Below are 14,766 nucleotides of genomic sequence, written 5' to 3'. Positions count from 1 at the left end.
AATACACAGCTGAAAGCACAGCAGCCCAGTCACTCGCCGTGCAAAGGACTTAGTTTGCGCTAATCAATCATCCGCCACCTATACGCAGTACACGGACGATGGATTGCATAAACAAGCCCAGCGCTAATCTGGGTCTGCTCAATCTCCTGCCAAACCAAAGTTCCTCAGTAGAAGTGTGCTGGACCATGAAGTTGTGCTGAAAGACTGTAGCTTAGGTAGAACTGTATAGCTGCTCTGAAACGCCTGGAGCATGCGAGTTTGGTAAGTGTTCCTGCTCCAAAATACATCCGTATGTCATTTAAATCTTACCTATATTTAATCTACCCCTTTTTAAACTGCCTCTCTTCCAGCACACTCTTCCAGGGCAGGCGTGATCATAGGAATATTAGGTCCATTTCTGCATGCTGTGTTGATCTGACCTGTGGAGCCGTTGCTGAAGATAAGGGCCTGCAGTGATTTTACTGTGCCATTGACCCTGATGTTGAGCTCAGCTGTAGCTGACATCGTTACTTACACACTGAGATGAGGAACACAAATACAGATATCTCTGTGGTTTTAGCACATAGCTTTAGAGGGAGAGAGAGAGAATAAAAAAGAGGTCAGTTCCAGTGTTGGACTATGAAAGACAGTGGAAAGTGAGGTGGTATTAGTGCATGGCTGCATGGTGAGGTGGCCAGGAGGGGAATGAAGTGTGAAAACAGGAACACAATCATTATTTCCTCCCTTCAGCACTCACCCATTCATCCCATGGTCAGTCTCTTCAGTTCAATCAAAGGTTTGAGAGTAATGCGAGAGTAAAGAGCCTCTCTTTCTCTCTCCGCCCCAATCCACGAGTGACACATTGGGCCTGGATATCATTTTTGCGTTTATCCCCTGATTTTTTCCCCTCCTTACTGTTCTTCTAGCCTACAAACTAGTTGCTGAGACAATAAAGAAAAGGACAGAAGCTAGGACTCCGAAGCTTGCAGTAAATGGGCTTTTTGTGGGATTTTTTGAGACTGCACTTAACAGCTCGCTCAAGGGAGCGACAGTCAGAAAATAGCGGCTCGGAAAGAAAGAAGAGAGAAAGAAAGCGGGACAGCTGAGGGGGTGGAATGAGCACTTTTAAAAGATGTTCCAGGATGTCTAGACATGGTGTTGGTGAAACATGACGAAAGCGTCAGGCATTTGAGAGCGCTGCAAATGGAAGCAAGAGGCAGGTGTCGGTGAGACATGCTGCGTGTCAGGGGCCTGCTCAGAGCTGCGATTCCACAACTGATCCGGACTCGTAAGGCATTTACTGTGTTTAGCCTCTCAAGAGTATGGAGAAGAGTTCATTATTCGATATTCACATTTCTTTCTTCTCTCCTTTCTCGCAAACTCTCCCTTCCTCTCCTTTCACATCTACACGTGTGCTGCTGTATATATATCAGTAAAAGAGGTTGCATGAATTAGTGATAGAGGACATAATGGAGGGGTTTCTTGAAGGCGCGGCTGAAAGGCGTTACAACGCTAACGTTCCGCACCGATATGAGATCACTGACCTGACTGCAGCACTTTCCAGGAAAGTGAAAAGAGGAGAGAGGACGTGAAGCAAGTGAGGGAGGGAGAATGTGACTGTCACTGCCTGTGCACACACACAATGCTCTAATGGCCTCACACTTAGAAAAGCACTCACACACGCCTCTCTCAGTGCTGTGAATAAATATTTTCTCTCTTTCTTCCTCGTTCCGGCATTTTAGGTGATCGTGCGCTCAAAGAGGACGACATCATTTAGTACTATTATTTAATTGCTTAGTGATGATCTGACAAATGCAAAGCAAAATGGCAATTATGCAAAGCAGATAAGCCATTGCTGTTTATTTTCTAATGTGTTTGTGGCTGGTAGATGAAAGCTCAGATTTAAAGCGCCGTCGTCCGGTGTGGTGTTGGTGAGCATGTGCGAGCTTCAGGGTGAGTGAGTGAGCAATGGTGCTTTTTACTGAAAGACCAGCTTGAGTGCAGGATTCCTCCTTGGGCTACAGGGCTTTAGTGAACCTCACTCCATCAGAGAGTGTGTGTGTGCGCGTGTGCGTGTGTCTGTACAGGCCCCACATCTCAAGATGCTTGGCATGGCGTACACGGCCGTCATGCTGACTGTGCCCATCAATCAAAGAGACATAAAGCAATATGGACAGCAATTAAATCAACTAATTGAATCAAAACTCAAATTAAGCCACCAGCCTGAGTGGTTTGTAATTGTAAATGGCATGAGCCTTCCATCCCACTGGCTTAAATTTGAGACCTGCGCCTTAAGCAACTATTTAACCAATTACTCTGCTAGCAGTAATAGACCGTCTTAATGCTGGCAGAATCTGAGTGATTTTGTTTGACTTGGGTTTTTATTCAGAGGCTGTGGTCTACTTGTAGCCCGTGCGATAAATTAAGAATCAGTCGTGTTTATCTTAATGGATTTTGGCCACGTTTTGCCCATTTAGCACATTTGAAAAGTTTGCTATCACTGTATACTATTCAGAACCAGTTCAAATAAACCAATTGGTTTACAAAAGAAGTCGTTTGAAAGTCATTAGTGGTGTTGCTAAGGCGAGCGTCCCTATAAAGTGCACGCCCACATTTTCAGCTCGACTGCCCCTGGAAGTGATTTCCCCTGTCATTTTTTACTATAGAGATTCCTCATGCTAGACTTCTAAGGCATGATGCAAGCCAACCAGCTCCAAGGTGAGCCACAACATTACAAACTTTGATTTGAAGTTTGAAAAAAAAAACACAAACAAAATTACAACATTTACTGTAATGAGGGAAATGCAATCCCATAAGCACTGCAAATGCAGAAAATGGCATTCAAAAGTTTGGGGTCTGTAATTTTTTTTGAATAAATTATTTTTTTTTTTATTCAGCATGGATGCATTCATTTGATTAAAAGTGACATTTATAATGGCAAATGCATTTTTAATGGAAGATATTTTTAATTCAAATAAATGCAGATTTTTCTATTCATCAAATAATCCTGAAAAAAAAAAAAAAACATATCACGGTTTCCACAAAAAATTAAAAGGATAGTTCACTTTGAAATTAATTTTTGATATGTTTTAGCTTACCTCAAGGGCATCCAAATGAAAATCAATGGAAAGCAGTAAAAGTTAAAATCTAGTTTATATTCTACATTTGTAGAAATAGCTTGAGCCACTGTTGTTTTAGACACGGCAGACATTAGCATCATGTGTCCGGGAAACATTTCCTCTCACATTTTCTCATTTTCTCTTGCTCTTCCGACTCATCCGTCGCATTATTGCAGTGAAAGCAAGGAAAGGAAAGAGTATATCTGAGAAGAAAAAATGAATCATTTAAACCTATAAGTGTATGTGTGGAGAGTCATTCACACCTCTGTGGTAATGCTACACTAGAGCCTCGTTGAGTTCGGACATTACATGCAGGAACATGAATATGCTTTCATTTCGACACGCACTAAACTCACTGTGTTCTAGTTAGAAACACAGCAGCAAAGTGAGATCTGAGAGTGTGGTCTTGTTCATAAATGTGATTAATTTTTTACGACTGTACGTTTTATCATTCATAACTCATATTGCTGTCTGTCACAGTCCTACTTTTTAGGCTACACTCACTAGATTTCTTTCTGGGGGGAAAAAATAATGTTGGTTGCTATGGTGTTGCTAGGCAGTTTTTAGAGTGGTCGATAGTAATGAAAAGCACTTTCTGTGAAATGATCATGAAGTGAAAGAGTTTGTTTGGTCTGTCTTACGTTTGTAGCCTCCGGGCCGTCTGCATGCTGAGAGAGGATGTCTGATCCCTCACACGCATCACTGTGGCCTCCACCAATAACTCGGCTCTGGTTCTAATGAGTAAATGAGAAATGTAGCCTTGCTGGAGGATGGTATGTGCCAGGGCAGCAGAGGTTACAGTAGGTTTTCATTATATTTAATTGAAAGCACAATGGAGGCCAGCCACCTTTACCTGCACCGCTCTTGAAAGTTTATTCTGCATTACCATGAAATATTGAGACTATCACATGTGGGCTGGGCTGAAGGATTGAAGTTCTTGCCTTCCGTCCTCTCTGATAGGGTCTTGTCAGTTTGGCACTGGACTTTGCTTCCAGTCCGGAAAGGGTCACTCACACACATGACTATTAATAGCCCAGACAGAATGAGTAAACTGGATACAGGATGAGGTCCTGTTGGAGTAATAGTGCCCCATACACTCTCACCATGCCCCTCAGCTGCTAATGCACACCTTTTGACGAGGATGGCTCTCTTAATGGCAGCTTTACATTTGAATGATAATCTCAGAGGAGCTGTGAAATACTGTAACAACTTATCAACTGTGTGTGTCTATGTGTGTGTGTGTGTGTGTGTGTGAGAGAGAGAGAGAGAGAGAGAGAGCAATTGTATGTGTGTGTTTAAAAAAACTTTTGCTAATAATTTACTCACCCCCATGTCATCCAAGATATCCATGTCATTTTTCTTTCAGTCGAAAAGAAATTAAGGCTTTTTGATGAAAACATTCCAAGATTTTTCTCCATATAATAGACTTCAATGGGAACCGAGCGGTTAAAGGTCCTGGAATCGTTTAAAGCCCTTTGAACAGTTTGCACTGAAACTGTCTTTTGGACCGTGAACCGTTTGGTTCCCATTGAAGTCCATATGGAGAAAAATCCTGGAATGTTTTCATCAAAAACCCTTAATTGCTTTTTGACTGAAGAAAGAATGACATGGATATCTTGGATGACATGGGGATAAAACTCTTTACATTCGATAATCATGAAAACAATTCTCAGTGAACGGTTGACTAGTACCAATGTGTTATTAGACCAAAGGTTCATTTTGCGCCGGAGTTCTCCTTTAACAACCTTTTCATTTTTTAATATATTTCTATATGGGTAGCCTAACTTTATGCTTGCAGCAAAGTGATTAAAAGTAAAGTGACTAAAGTGATTGTTTCATTATTCATACCACAACAGTAAATAAGTGTGTCTTTATAAAAGTTTTACAATACATATTATCTTGAAAGATACAAAGATTTTTAATTGACAGCAATATATTCAACCATGTCTGACAACCAAATAGTTTTATGGTCTTTAAGTGGTCTTTAAGTTAATTCCACAGATTTCTATATACACTAATTATTTAAAACTATACTGACAGAATCATAGTTATACAAATGAACTAGATAAATGCATTTATTTCCATTCAAATGGATGGAAACTGATAAAAAAAATCATGATGCTAAAAAGATCCCCTATCCTGTGGCTTCCTCTAGTGTACAACAATAATATCACAGCCTTCGTCTTTCATTTGAAATGGCTGAAAGTTGTATAATTTGATAAATAGAATTTGCAGTTAGTATCATAAATTCATTAGGGGTCCAATTCACCTTTGGCATTTGAACCCCTAATAACAAAATATCAATATCCAGGGAACACTTCAACACATTCTAAATGAGCTCGGTCATCTCAAGAAGAGTTAATAAAGAGTTAGTATAAATAGTATGCAGTCTACTTGGAAGACATAAATATCCCAAGTTTTAGTGCTTTAAGTTTAAGATCAACAAAATTACTGAGACTTAAGACTTAGCATGCTTCTTGATGTCTGTATGTGGGCATTACAGAAGGTCACCCTGAACAGCCTATTAACCATATAACTTTGCAAATCAGGTTTATTGGCAACAGTTACATACTTTCAGCTCTTTTTAATGAACAAATCCAACAAAAGCTCAACACAACAAATGTTTCAAGTGTTTTCCCCAAATTCAACTGACAATGCAACTTTTAATGACTTCTGCAGAATCAATGATTCAACCCCCTGAATAGAATACAAAAAAATCAAGGGTTTCATTAGGTGCATCAGGTGTGCTTTAGCTAGAACACATGAATGGAAAAACAATTGAACTGGTTGTGCTGTGTGTTTTTAATTCACCAAGAACCCTCTTCATATGAGAGTGACCTGTCAATGAAGTTTGCTATACAGAGCGCGAGCAACCACACAGCAGATCTTTTTATGTCATCACATTTAAAGCGCAGATGCTACAATATGGTACAGAAAACACTGGTTACAGTAATATTTTATACTGGGATAAATCTGGAGTGGCACCGTTGCAATAGTTTTTCTTAGGGTGGCAGTTGCCACCCCGGTAGATCCGGCCCTGCTACACTTACCCCTACACATGCATTTAGCATGTCAGGCACAGAAACATGACCTGGAGAGAAGAATGACAAGAGACTGCTAATCAACTGCAGCTGCGTCCATGTTACGGTTTTGCAAACAAGAAACTGAACTCTTAAAGGGTGTACATCAGAGTAAGTTACACACTCTGTCCCATTTACCCCCCTCTCGCTCTTTCTCTCTCCCTCCCTCCCTCCCTTATAATGGGGGCACAAATTGGGTCCACTCTCTCATTGGCATTTACATTGGCACAGCAGTCTGATGAAGGACTCTTTTGGTGCTTTGATCCTGTTTGGTTTCCATCTAATGATCAGCTGACTCCTCCTCAATGAGCTGCGCTCAAGCCGCATGTTCTCTGTCACCGAATTGTGTTCTGCCCTGAGGGAGTCTAATGTGTAAGCATGCGCTGGTTACCCACAGCAAACAGCGTTCTAGGATCTAGCTGGACTGGTGTTTACTGCCTGTTTGATCATATTGGAGCCTGGTTTCTGGGGACCAGGCTCTCGTGGTGCAGCCGCAGGGGCCCCACAACGATCAGACATGCCTGCAGTGATGCAGAGAGAAGGAATAGAAACAGACAGAATTGTAATGTCCATATAGTCAATGAAATAGTTTTAGGAGTTAGATTTTTTTTTTTTTTTTTTTGAAGTGTTTAATATAAAAGAGAAGGCTGCTGGTAGATAATGAATTAGATCTGTATTTACAACTTGTGACTTAACCAATGTATAACGCATGCATGTATAAAGTAGCTGTTTTTTTTACTACTGCTTGTGTTTATCTATTATAATTTATTTTCATAATTTTATATAGACTTAATACGACAAATATTCCTAGCTTTTGGTTTTCGTCCATCAAATGAAATCCAAATTAAATTTAAAGTAAAGTTAATTTTAAACTTAACTTAAATTTAAAGAGCTACCATTTAATTTGTAAAATATTTCATTCATTGCATACTACTATAAATGAACTGCTTTACAAATTAATGGTATCATATTATCCTATATTTAATTAAATTAAGTTCATTGGATTTTACTGTAAAAGTACTTCATCTATTTATATATTTATGGATGTATGTGTATATATGGATGTATGTGTGGATGTATGTGTGTGTATATATATATATATATATAGTGTATACAATACATATTATGGTATTTTATATAATTCTACCATTAAAAAATTAAATTTATTGGATTTTACTGTAAATTAAATACTTAAATTTACTGAATTATAACAAAAAAATATTCATGCATTTTATGAATATTTATAGGCTAGTTCCAGTGAAAAATGACTCATACCGTGATAAAATATTCTGGTCATACTCCTCACCCCTAGTGTGTGGCGTCATTATTTACACTGCACTAAGGCCAAGAGCACAGTTTCCAGCGGAAACTTATCACCGCTGGCTCTCTGCCTTACATGCAGATTCACAAACAAACACACACCGCCTGCGGTCCACAACAGTGCATTTCTCCGGTGCAGGTGTGGGCCCTGACCATCTGCGTCCTCCCTGTAATTAGTAGAGCGCTGCGTGGCATCATGTTTATTTGCTCTGAGTGGTGCGTATGCCCAGTATGCGAGCGGGTTTGCTCTGCCACACTGTGTGCCTGTGCTATCTGCTGGGCACATGAGGAAAAGCAGAGTCACCGTCTCTTCCCTGGCACACTTCTCTAGCTTTGAGCCTGTAGAACAGGATTTACGAGCACCTGTCTCAGGGGTATGTGCACTAAAGCAAACAAACAGCTCCTCTCCTCCACCACGAGCGCAAATCATCAGGGGGAATGTGGCCACCCAGTACCTGCTATCATGTTAGCACCGTACAGTGTGTGTGTTTGAGATGTTCTGTATACACACCAGATAAAAACTGAAAAATTATGGACACGGCCAATCTGCCTCTGATGTATGTTCAAAACACTGCATATATCTCAGCGGTTATGAGTCTCTGCTGTCGGTGACTGTATACGATAGACAAAGTTTAACAACATGTAACATCCGCAAAATATACAATACAAATCATGCTGAGAATAACACTTTCCACAAGTTGCCAAAACACAGTCTTTGTCCTTTATAAACACAAATATTTAGGGCCCTAGCACCGATGGTGTGATAACCCTCTTGGAATTGCTCTGTTATTTATATGTATATATTTTTCTATTTAAACATGTCCTTTTTTGTTTTTATATTCAGTTTATTTATTTACTGTTTTTTCCCCATTTGATCACACACTTTCACCATCTATTAATTAAAGGGTCTTATAATATATGATTTTATTATTGATAGCATTGTGTGTGTATCTCTCTCCCTCTTTTCTAGCAGCTTGTTTTGAGAAGTTTGGAAATTACAGTAACTTTTATGAAAGTTTTTTTTTTCAGGCCGCAATCTGTTAGCTACACCATTAACTAAACATTGACTTATATTAAAGATAATTTAAACAAATGCGAATTGTCTTTTTTAGATATATTTGTAATATGTAATATTATACAATAGATTTGTAATATACTGTATGTACTTTTTAAAATCAAGTCATAATGACAATATTCAATCCAATGATGATTCTAATGTAAAGTAGCCTACTTAGGAGTGACCTGTTGCTATGGTTACTTCTTCATGGGAAGACTGTTTATCTTTAATTTTTTTAAGTATTTTATGCTCCGGCTATATATTTTTAATAGATCAAAAATATAGTAAAATGGTAATATCGTAAAATATTCAGAAGTATAATAAGAAGTGTTTTATTTTTTAATATACAGTATTTTCAAATGTAATGTATGCCTGTAATTGCAAAGCTTAATTTCCAGCCTCATTACTCCAGTCTTCAGTGTCACGTGATCCTTCCAATTATAATATATAAATAAAAATCACTCTAATTGGCTCATTTGCTGCTCAAGAAACATTTATTTTAATTATCAATGTTGAAAGCATTTTGTAAAAAAAAAAAAAAAACATAAGTCTATCACTTTTGAACAATTTTGCCAGTTTAACTGAACCACGACATGTTTTTCTTTTTTCTTTATTATATAAGGATCATTTTCCCAAGATTCTTACACAGTCCTGACATTGTTCTGAAATGTGAAGTATTGTTCCACTTTTGAACCACATGTTCTTCCCTGCTTTGCAAACACTTCATTTATATTTAATAGAACTGAACAACTACAAGTAACTTGTGGGATCTGTGTATTTATTTAACTAAATTCTACTAAATGTACACTCTCACATAAGCGTGTGAATCATGTTTATGTTGTTATTTGCTTCATCTTCCTCTCTCTCTCTGTGTGTGTGTGTGTGTGTGTGTGTTTTGAATGCAGCAGAGCTGCAGAGGGAGGGAAGCATCGAGACTCTCAGCAATAGTTCTGGCTCCACCAGTGGCAGCATTCCCCGGAACTTCGAGGGCTACCGATCCCCTCTCCCCACCAATGAAAGCCAGCCTCTCAGCCTCTACCCCACCGTATTCCCCTAAAACCAGCCGTCCCGCCCAAGGAAACCTCTGTGTCGCCTTTGGACAGTACAACCACAACACATCACCCCATGAGAGAAGCCACACACTCTCTCTCTCTCTCTCTCTCATTGTGTTTTCATACCATCCTGCTCAGCTATGTTTTCTCTATTCTTTGAAACGTGGATTTTCCTTTAATCAAACTTGGCATGCAGGAAAACCCTGTTCAATGAGGCCCAGAGTTGACGTCCTTTGTCATTCACTCCCCTTGTAGATTAATTTCAATTAATTCAGAGTGCACGTATATATTAACCTTGATGGGTGGGATGTACCTTAGAAGGGATTGTTGCCACTTTTCTCAAAGACGTGTCATATTACCAATATCATTTTCAAAAGAAACTTCCAGTGCGTATCGTTACTGAGAGTGTGTGTTCATAAGAAAAGTGTCCTGATTACCTCTCAGTAGTTGAAGTTTAGATTTGAGCTTATAAAGCATTATGCTGATTTTTTTTGTCTCGATCAACATGCTATAATCAGACAAATAATATGTTTTAGTAGATGTACTGTAGTTAACATTTGAATTGATTTGAATTTTTTAGGTAATTCAAATTGGTTATGTTTACAATTTATTCTTGTGTTACATTATAGTGTTTGTTATTCCACACATTTCTTTCTGTATATTTGATTCGCTTGTTTTTAGTCCGTTTCTTGGACTTCTTTTTGGCTTTATAAATTCATTGGATTCAAATGATTCAGATAACTTTCAATTTATGGATAAATGTGAAATTGATTCTTTCTAAAGGGAAGTTTGTTTACTAATGCTTCCGCATTTGACCGGCTTTATAGGATGTGTGCGAGGCTGATGTTTATCGAGGATCCACAGCGAGTTTCATTCGGCTCAGGTGATTTAGACACTACCCACATTTTGTTTTGTTTTTTAAAGTAGTTCCATTATTGTGATCATTATCATCAATATATCGTTTTGTATTAGGTTGTTCATTTAACTATTTTAAATTGCTCTGTTTGATGAATATCTAAGTTGCTTGACTGGATGTAACATTTTACACACACACACACACACACACAACTATTGATAATTACCAATTAAACTGATTTAACAACTGTGAATAAACGGCCCAAATCATCAGACACTTAAAGAGCTGCTGTAGGCTGACACCTCTGTGCATGAGGAAACATGATGGGGTTATTCAGCATTATTCATAACAGCATTCAAGTTGGCATGACTTTCAATCTGAATGCAGTGCATATGCTTTGTATGGACTACGATATTTTTTGTAATAATTCTTGCGTAATGTTATCTTGAAGTAGGAATTTATGCAAGTGAATTGAACACGTCTTCTATACACTTGTGTGTTTGCTTAATACAGTATATGCATTTTGACTTTCACCGTTCTTTTCCCTTGTTAACTTGCCTTGCTTTCTCTTGGATATATTTGTTATACAAAAACAATAAATGCATTTAAATGACGAGATATAAATCTGGGCTTGAGGCTACAAATCGCAATCACTGCTTTTGTTTAGGGAACTGTTTTTTCTCATCATGAATCAAGTCCACAGGCTTCAGGAGATGGGCTGAGACTTCCTCCGCTGCTGCTTTAACTGCATGCGTGTAAGCTTTGTTTCGTGATATTGTAATTTCCAGCACCAGCTGTGTGTTGTAAAAATTCATCAGGAATTTATCAACGTTATAAATGTGCTCTTATTTTGAAATATTTGAGATAGGTAACAATGTATAATAACAAATGCCATTTTCTTTAATGACAATTATTTTATCATTCAGCTTAACCTGATGCCCAGTGGACAGACAAAACCACTACCAAAGTCATTGTTGTGTCATCACAGTGATATTTATTGTGCCGAGTCAGACAAGCAGAGATATGTTGCATGCAAGGAAGGATTCAAGGAAGAGGTAATTTTTTCCACTATTACTACTGAACTCTTAACCCTAACCAGCATCTTCAGGTGTCTTCTCAACACTCTCACCTTACACACACAATCACCCTTAAACAGAAACGCACAGTGACTCGAAGAGGCGACGTGAAGCAGTCGTCTAGATGGTGTGGAGGACGGTGGCAGAGCTCACACTCTCCGTCTGAGTAGGTCAGTCCTCGTTTCTTTCTGTCTCCCTCCAGACCGCCAGTGCCACCTTATCACCCGACCGACAGCCTATAAATACCAACAGAAGATAGCATTCGTTTCAGTGAGGAGTGTCAGAGGTTTCCTCCTCTCTGCGGGGTCAGGAGGCTGCTGTGGAAATTAGTACATTTAGTCTATGAACAGTCTGCCGTTTAGTCGCTGTGGCACTGATACACAATCTACCAGCGTCACTCTGTCAAGGTGGTTGGCAATTCATGTAAGATTTTGTGGCTGTTTGTTCCAAAACACTCCCCCACACTCCATGTATCCCAATGGGAACGGTCTCCATTCAGTAACAAGCTGTTTTCTGGAACGGCTGCTGGTCTTTCCCCTCTTCAGAGGTTGTCCATCTCTTAACTACTATTTGAACTAATGTGACTGCTCCTCCAGAAAACATAAGATGTCTTTAAGGGGATAAAAGTAGAGAAAACCATGAAGTATCTTGGAAAGTATTTTACTGTACTTTCACTGTTTTCTTGTGAAACATCAAACTTGTTTTTCATCTTTTATCTATTGTTTGGCCTACTACCAGTCTATATATATATATTGTACTAGCTATTTTGATTATTTTATTCTCATTATGAATGTTTTAAATTTGAGTGGACCTGTTGAATTAAAAATCAGGTGTCTCCTTTTTTCCTTTTCTTTTATTAGTAGGAGAAATTTTTAAATGGTCAACCCTGTTACTTCAATTTTGTATAGAATTGAAATATAGAAATGAATTTATAAATCTCAAATACCTTGTTAATATATGACCTTAAAAACACAAGTTTTATATTAAACTGTCAACCCTGTTACTTTTTACTATCCATATCCCAGCATATACTAAAATGTTTTAGATTACTCGTTACCATAGAATGTTTTTTAATCATTTTTTAAAAATGAAAAAGCTGGCAGCATTTCGTGAAATAACAAACCCATGACAATCTATTTTCGCGGATTTTGAGCCTAACGAGAGAGGAGCTAAAGTGTTTTCCATGTCATTTATTTGCTGCAGCCTATGCTATATGGGCCCATTTACGACTTAGATATGTATATACAAAATAAATACTTAAAACATGTTGATTGGAAGTTGTCTGCTGCCTTCCCGTAAGCCGCAACGCACTTTTGTAATCGCTTTGTGTTGTAATAGCATTTGTTATTTGTCAATCAGACGAGACGTGTAGCCTATAAAGCACTCATCTCTTCAACTGTTTGAGAGACAGTAAACTGAATAATGACTGAAAGCTCCTGAGGGATTTAAAGGGGTCAGTGTTGACATCAATGTGGGAGACACACACACTTTTCTTTTCTTTCTTTTTTTTTTTCAATTAGGCTGCTGAATAGCCTCGATTAGATCAACTTATCTTTAGGATCCCCACACCTGGACGCGTCGAGCATCTCAAGTCCTAATCGAAACACAGGCGTCTGAATGCTGTTTACTGACTTGCGATACACACAGCAAGAACAATATTTATTTATCTTCAAGTCATTCTCACTGAATAGCGCCGGATTGACTGTGGAAGGGGTGGTTGTTTTACTGATGTCCTCCCCCCATGTCCTCATTAATACAATAACAAGTTAACTTTCATATTCGAAACTTGTATGTGCAATCTGAAGAAAAACAATATTTAGTATTTTAGGGAAAGTGTAAAGTATATTTAACAATATAAAGTCGGAAAAACATGAAGTGAACGCAAATAATGCTATGTGTAGCCTATATTTTGATACTGCTCGAGATATTTCTTATTGAAGGTAAAATTACTTAAAATGCAGATCCATTTGATAGTAAAAAAAAAATATTTGCTTATTTTGACTTGATATAATCACCAATGAGTAAAGTCAAGGTTGACTGAACCGATAAAAGCACAACGGTAGCTAATTCCTTAGATGTGCGTGATATTAAAAATAACAATGAAGATCTATAGCCTAGCCTACCTTATAACAGCTGTATTAAAATTACAGGATCTGCACGTGCCACGAAAGGAAAATAGATGAACATTTAACGAATGATTGTATTTCCCTAGTGTTTTAATAATTAAAAATAATTAATAAAAAACATAGCCGATTATCAAAACTAGGCTGTATGGAACGGTGTGCTCAATGTAAAAACTAAATCAAATAAAATTGTTCAAATCAGCATTTCACTTTTCAGTTGAAACAGAAATTCAAAGACAGAATTTGTTGATTGAACGGAATAAAATAGCTATGTCAAACGTCATGAAAAAAGTTTAGATCGTGTATCACTATCAATTTGGGAGCTAATGCAATTTTTTATCAACCACAAATAACTCTACAAGTCAAAATTCACAGAAGGGTAAAACACTTGTTGTATTTAGACGGAACAGGAGGCTTGATCGCTGAAGGGGAAATGATGGGTTCAGCATCACACAAGACAAAAGCTCAGGGGACCGAGAAAGTGTGTGTGTTTGTGTAATCATAAAGGAAACAAATATTCCACTGATTACTAGTTTGACATTTAGAGATGTAACATTGCTGTTCAAGAAGCCTGATATGCTTCATGGCTTATGTAATTATAGCCTCAATATATGGCTGTATCGAATTAAAGGCTATTGCTTTGACTACAAAAGCATAATACAGTAGTCTGTTATTATTTTCAGGGTCTCTGGATGTATAGGCTACTAATGTTTGCGAAATTGCAAATCAATTAAAAATGTGTCATAAGCTACACGATTTAGCCTAGTATAAAATAACCAAACCGAGCCAGGCGTTTAGTGTTAAATTTATGCTTGTGGGAAAAAAAGTTGTTAAATGAAGAGAAGGACTAGACCACATTTGAATGCTTGTTTTAGTCTCGGGTGATGACACAGTACGGGCTGCAGAAGCAGACACTGATTCCCTGAGGTCATTAGAGCGCCCCCACCTGTTACCTGAAATAGGTGTCACTTCAAATATTCTGCAGTCGAGATACGGCCAAATCGATTTTAGCGTCAATTAGAAGCGGATTTAGTCATTTCGAGCATGTTCGCAATTATCAAAATTTTATGAGAAAAATTTGTAACGATTTCCTGATACCGGGCT

The 14,766-nt window shown here is 38.1% G+C and overlaps 1 protein-coding gene across 4 annotated transcripts in view; it reads left to right on the top strand.

Moving 5' to 3' along the window:
* The window catches only part of bcas3 (BCAS3 microtubule associated cell migration factor), a 222,501-nt gene extending 211,424 nt beyond the window's left edge, over positions 1 to 11,077 (top strand). For 3 of the 4 annotated variants that reach the window (XM_039671015.2, XM_039671017.2, XM_039671014.2), the window contains one exon: positions 9,461 to 11,077. In XM_039671015.2, the coding sequence (XP_039526949.2) occupies positions 9,461 to 9,612 (152 nt within the window). In that variant the 3' untranslated portion in view covers positions 9,613 to 11,077. The remainder of the gene's footprint in view (positions 1 to 9,460) is intronic. The other variant, XM_039671016.2, reaches the window with a different exon arrangement.
* Positions 11,078 to 14,766: the final 3,689 nt, after the last annotated feature.

Source organism: Pimephales promelas, chromosome 16, assembly GCF_988280905.1.
Source record: "Pimephales promelas chromosome 16, fPimPro1.hap1.1, whole genome shotgun sequence".
In the NCBI taxonomy this organism is placed as follows: domain Eukaryota; kingdom Metazoa; phylum Chordata; class Actinopteri; order Cypriniformes; family Leuciscidae; genus Pimephales; species Pimephales promelas.
This window is presented reverse-complemented; position numbering and strand designations above follow the sequence as displayed.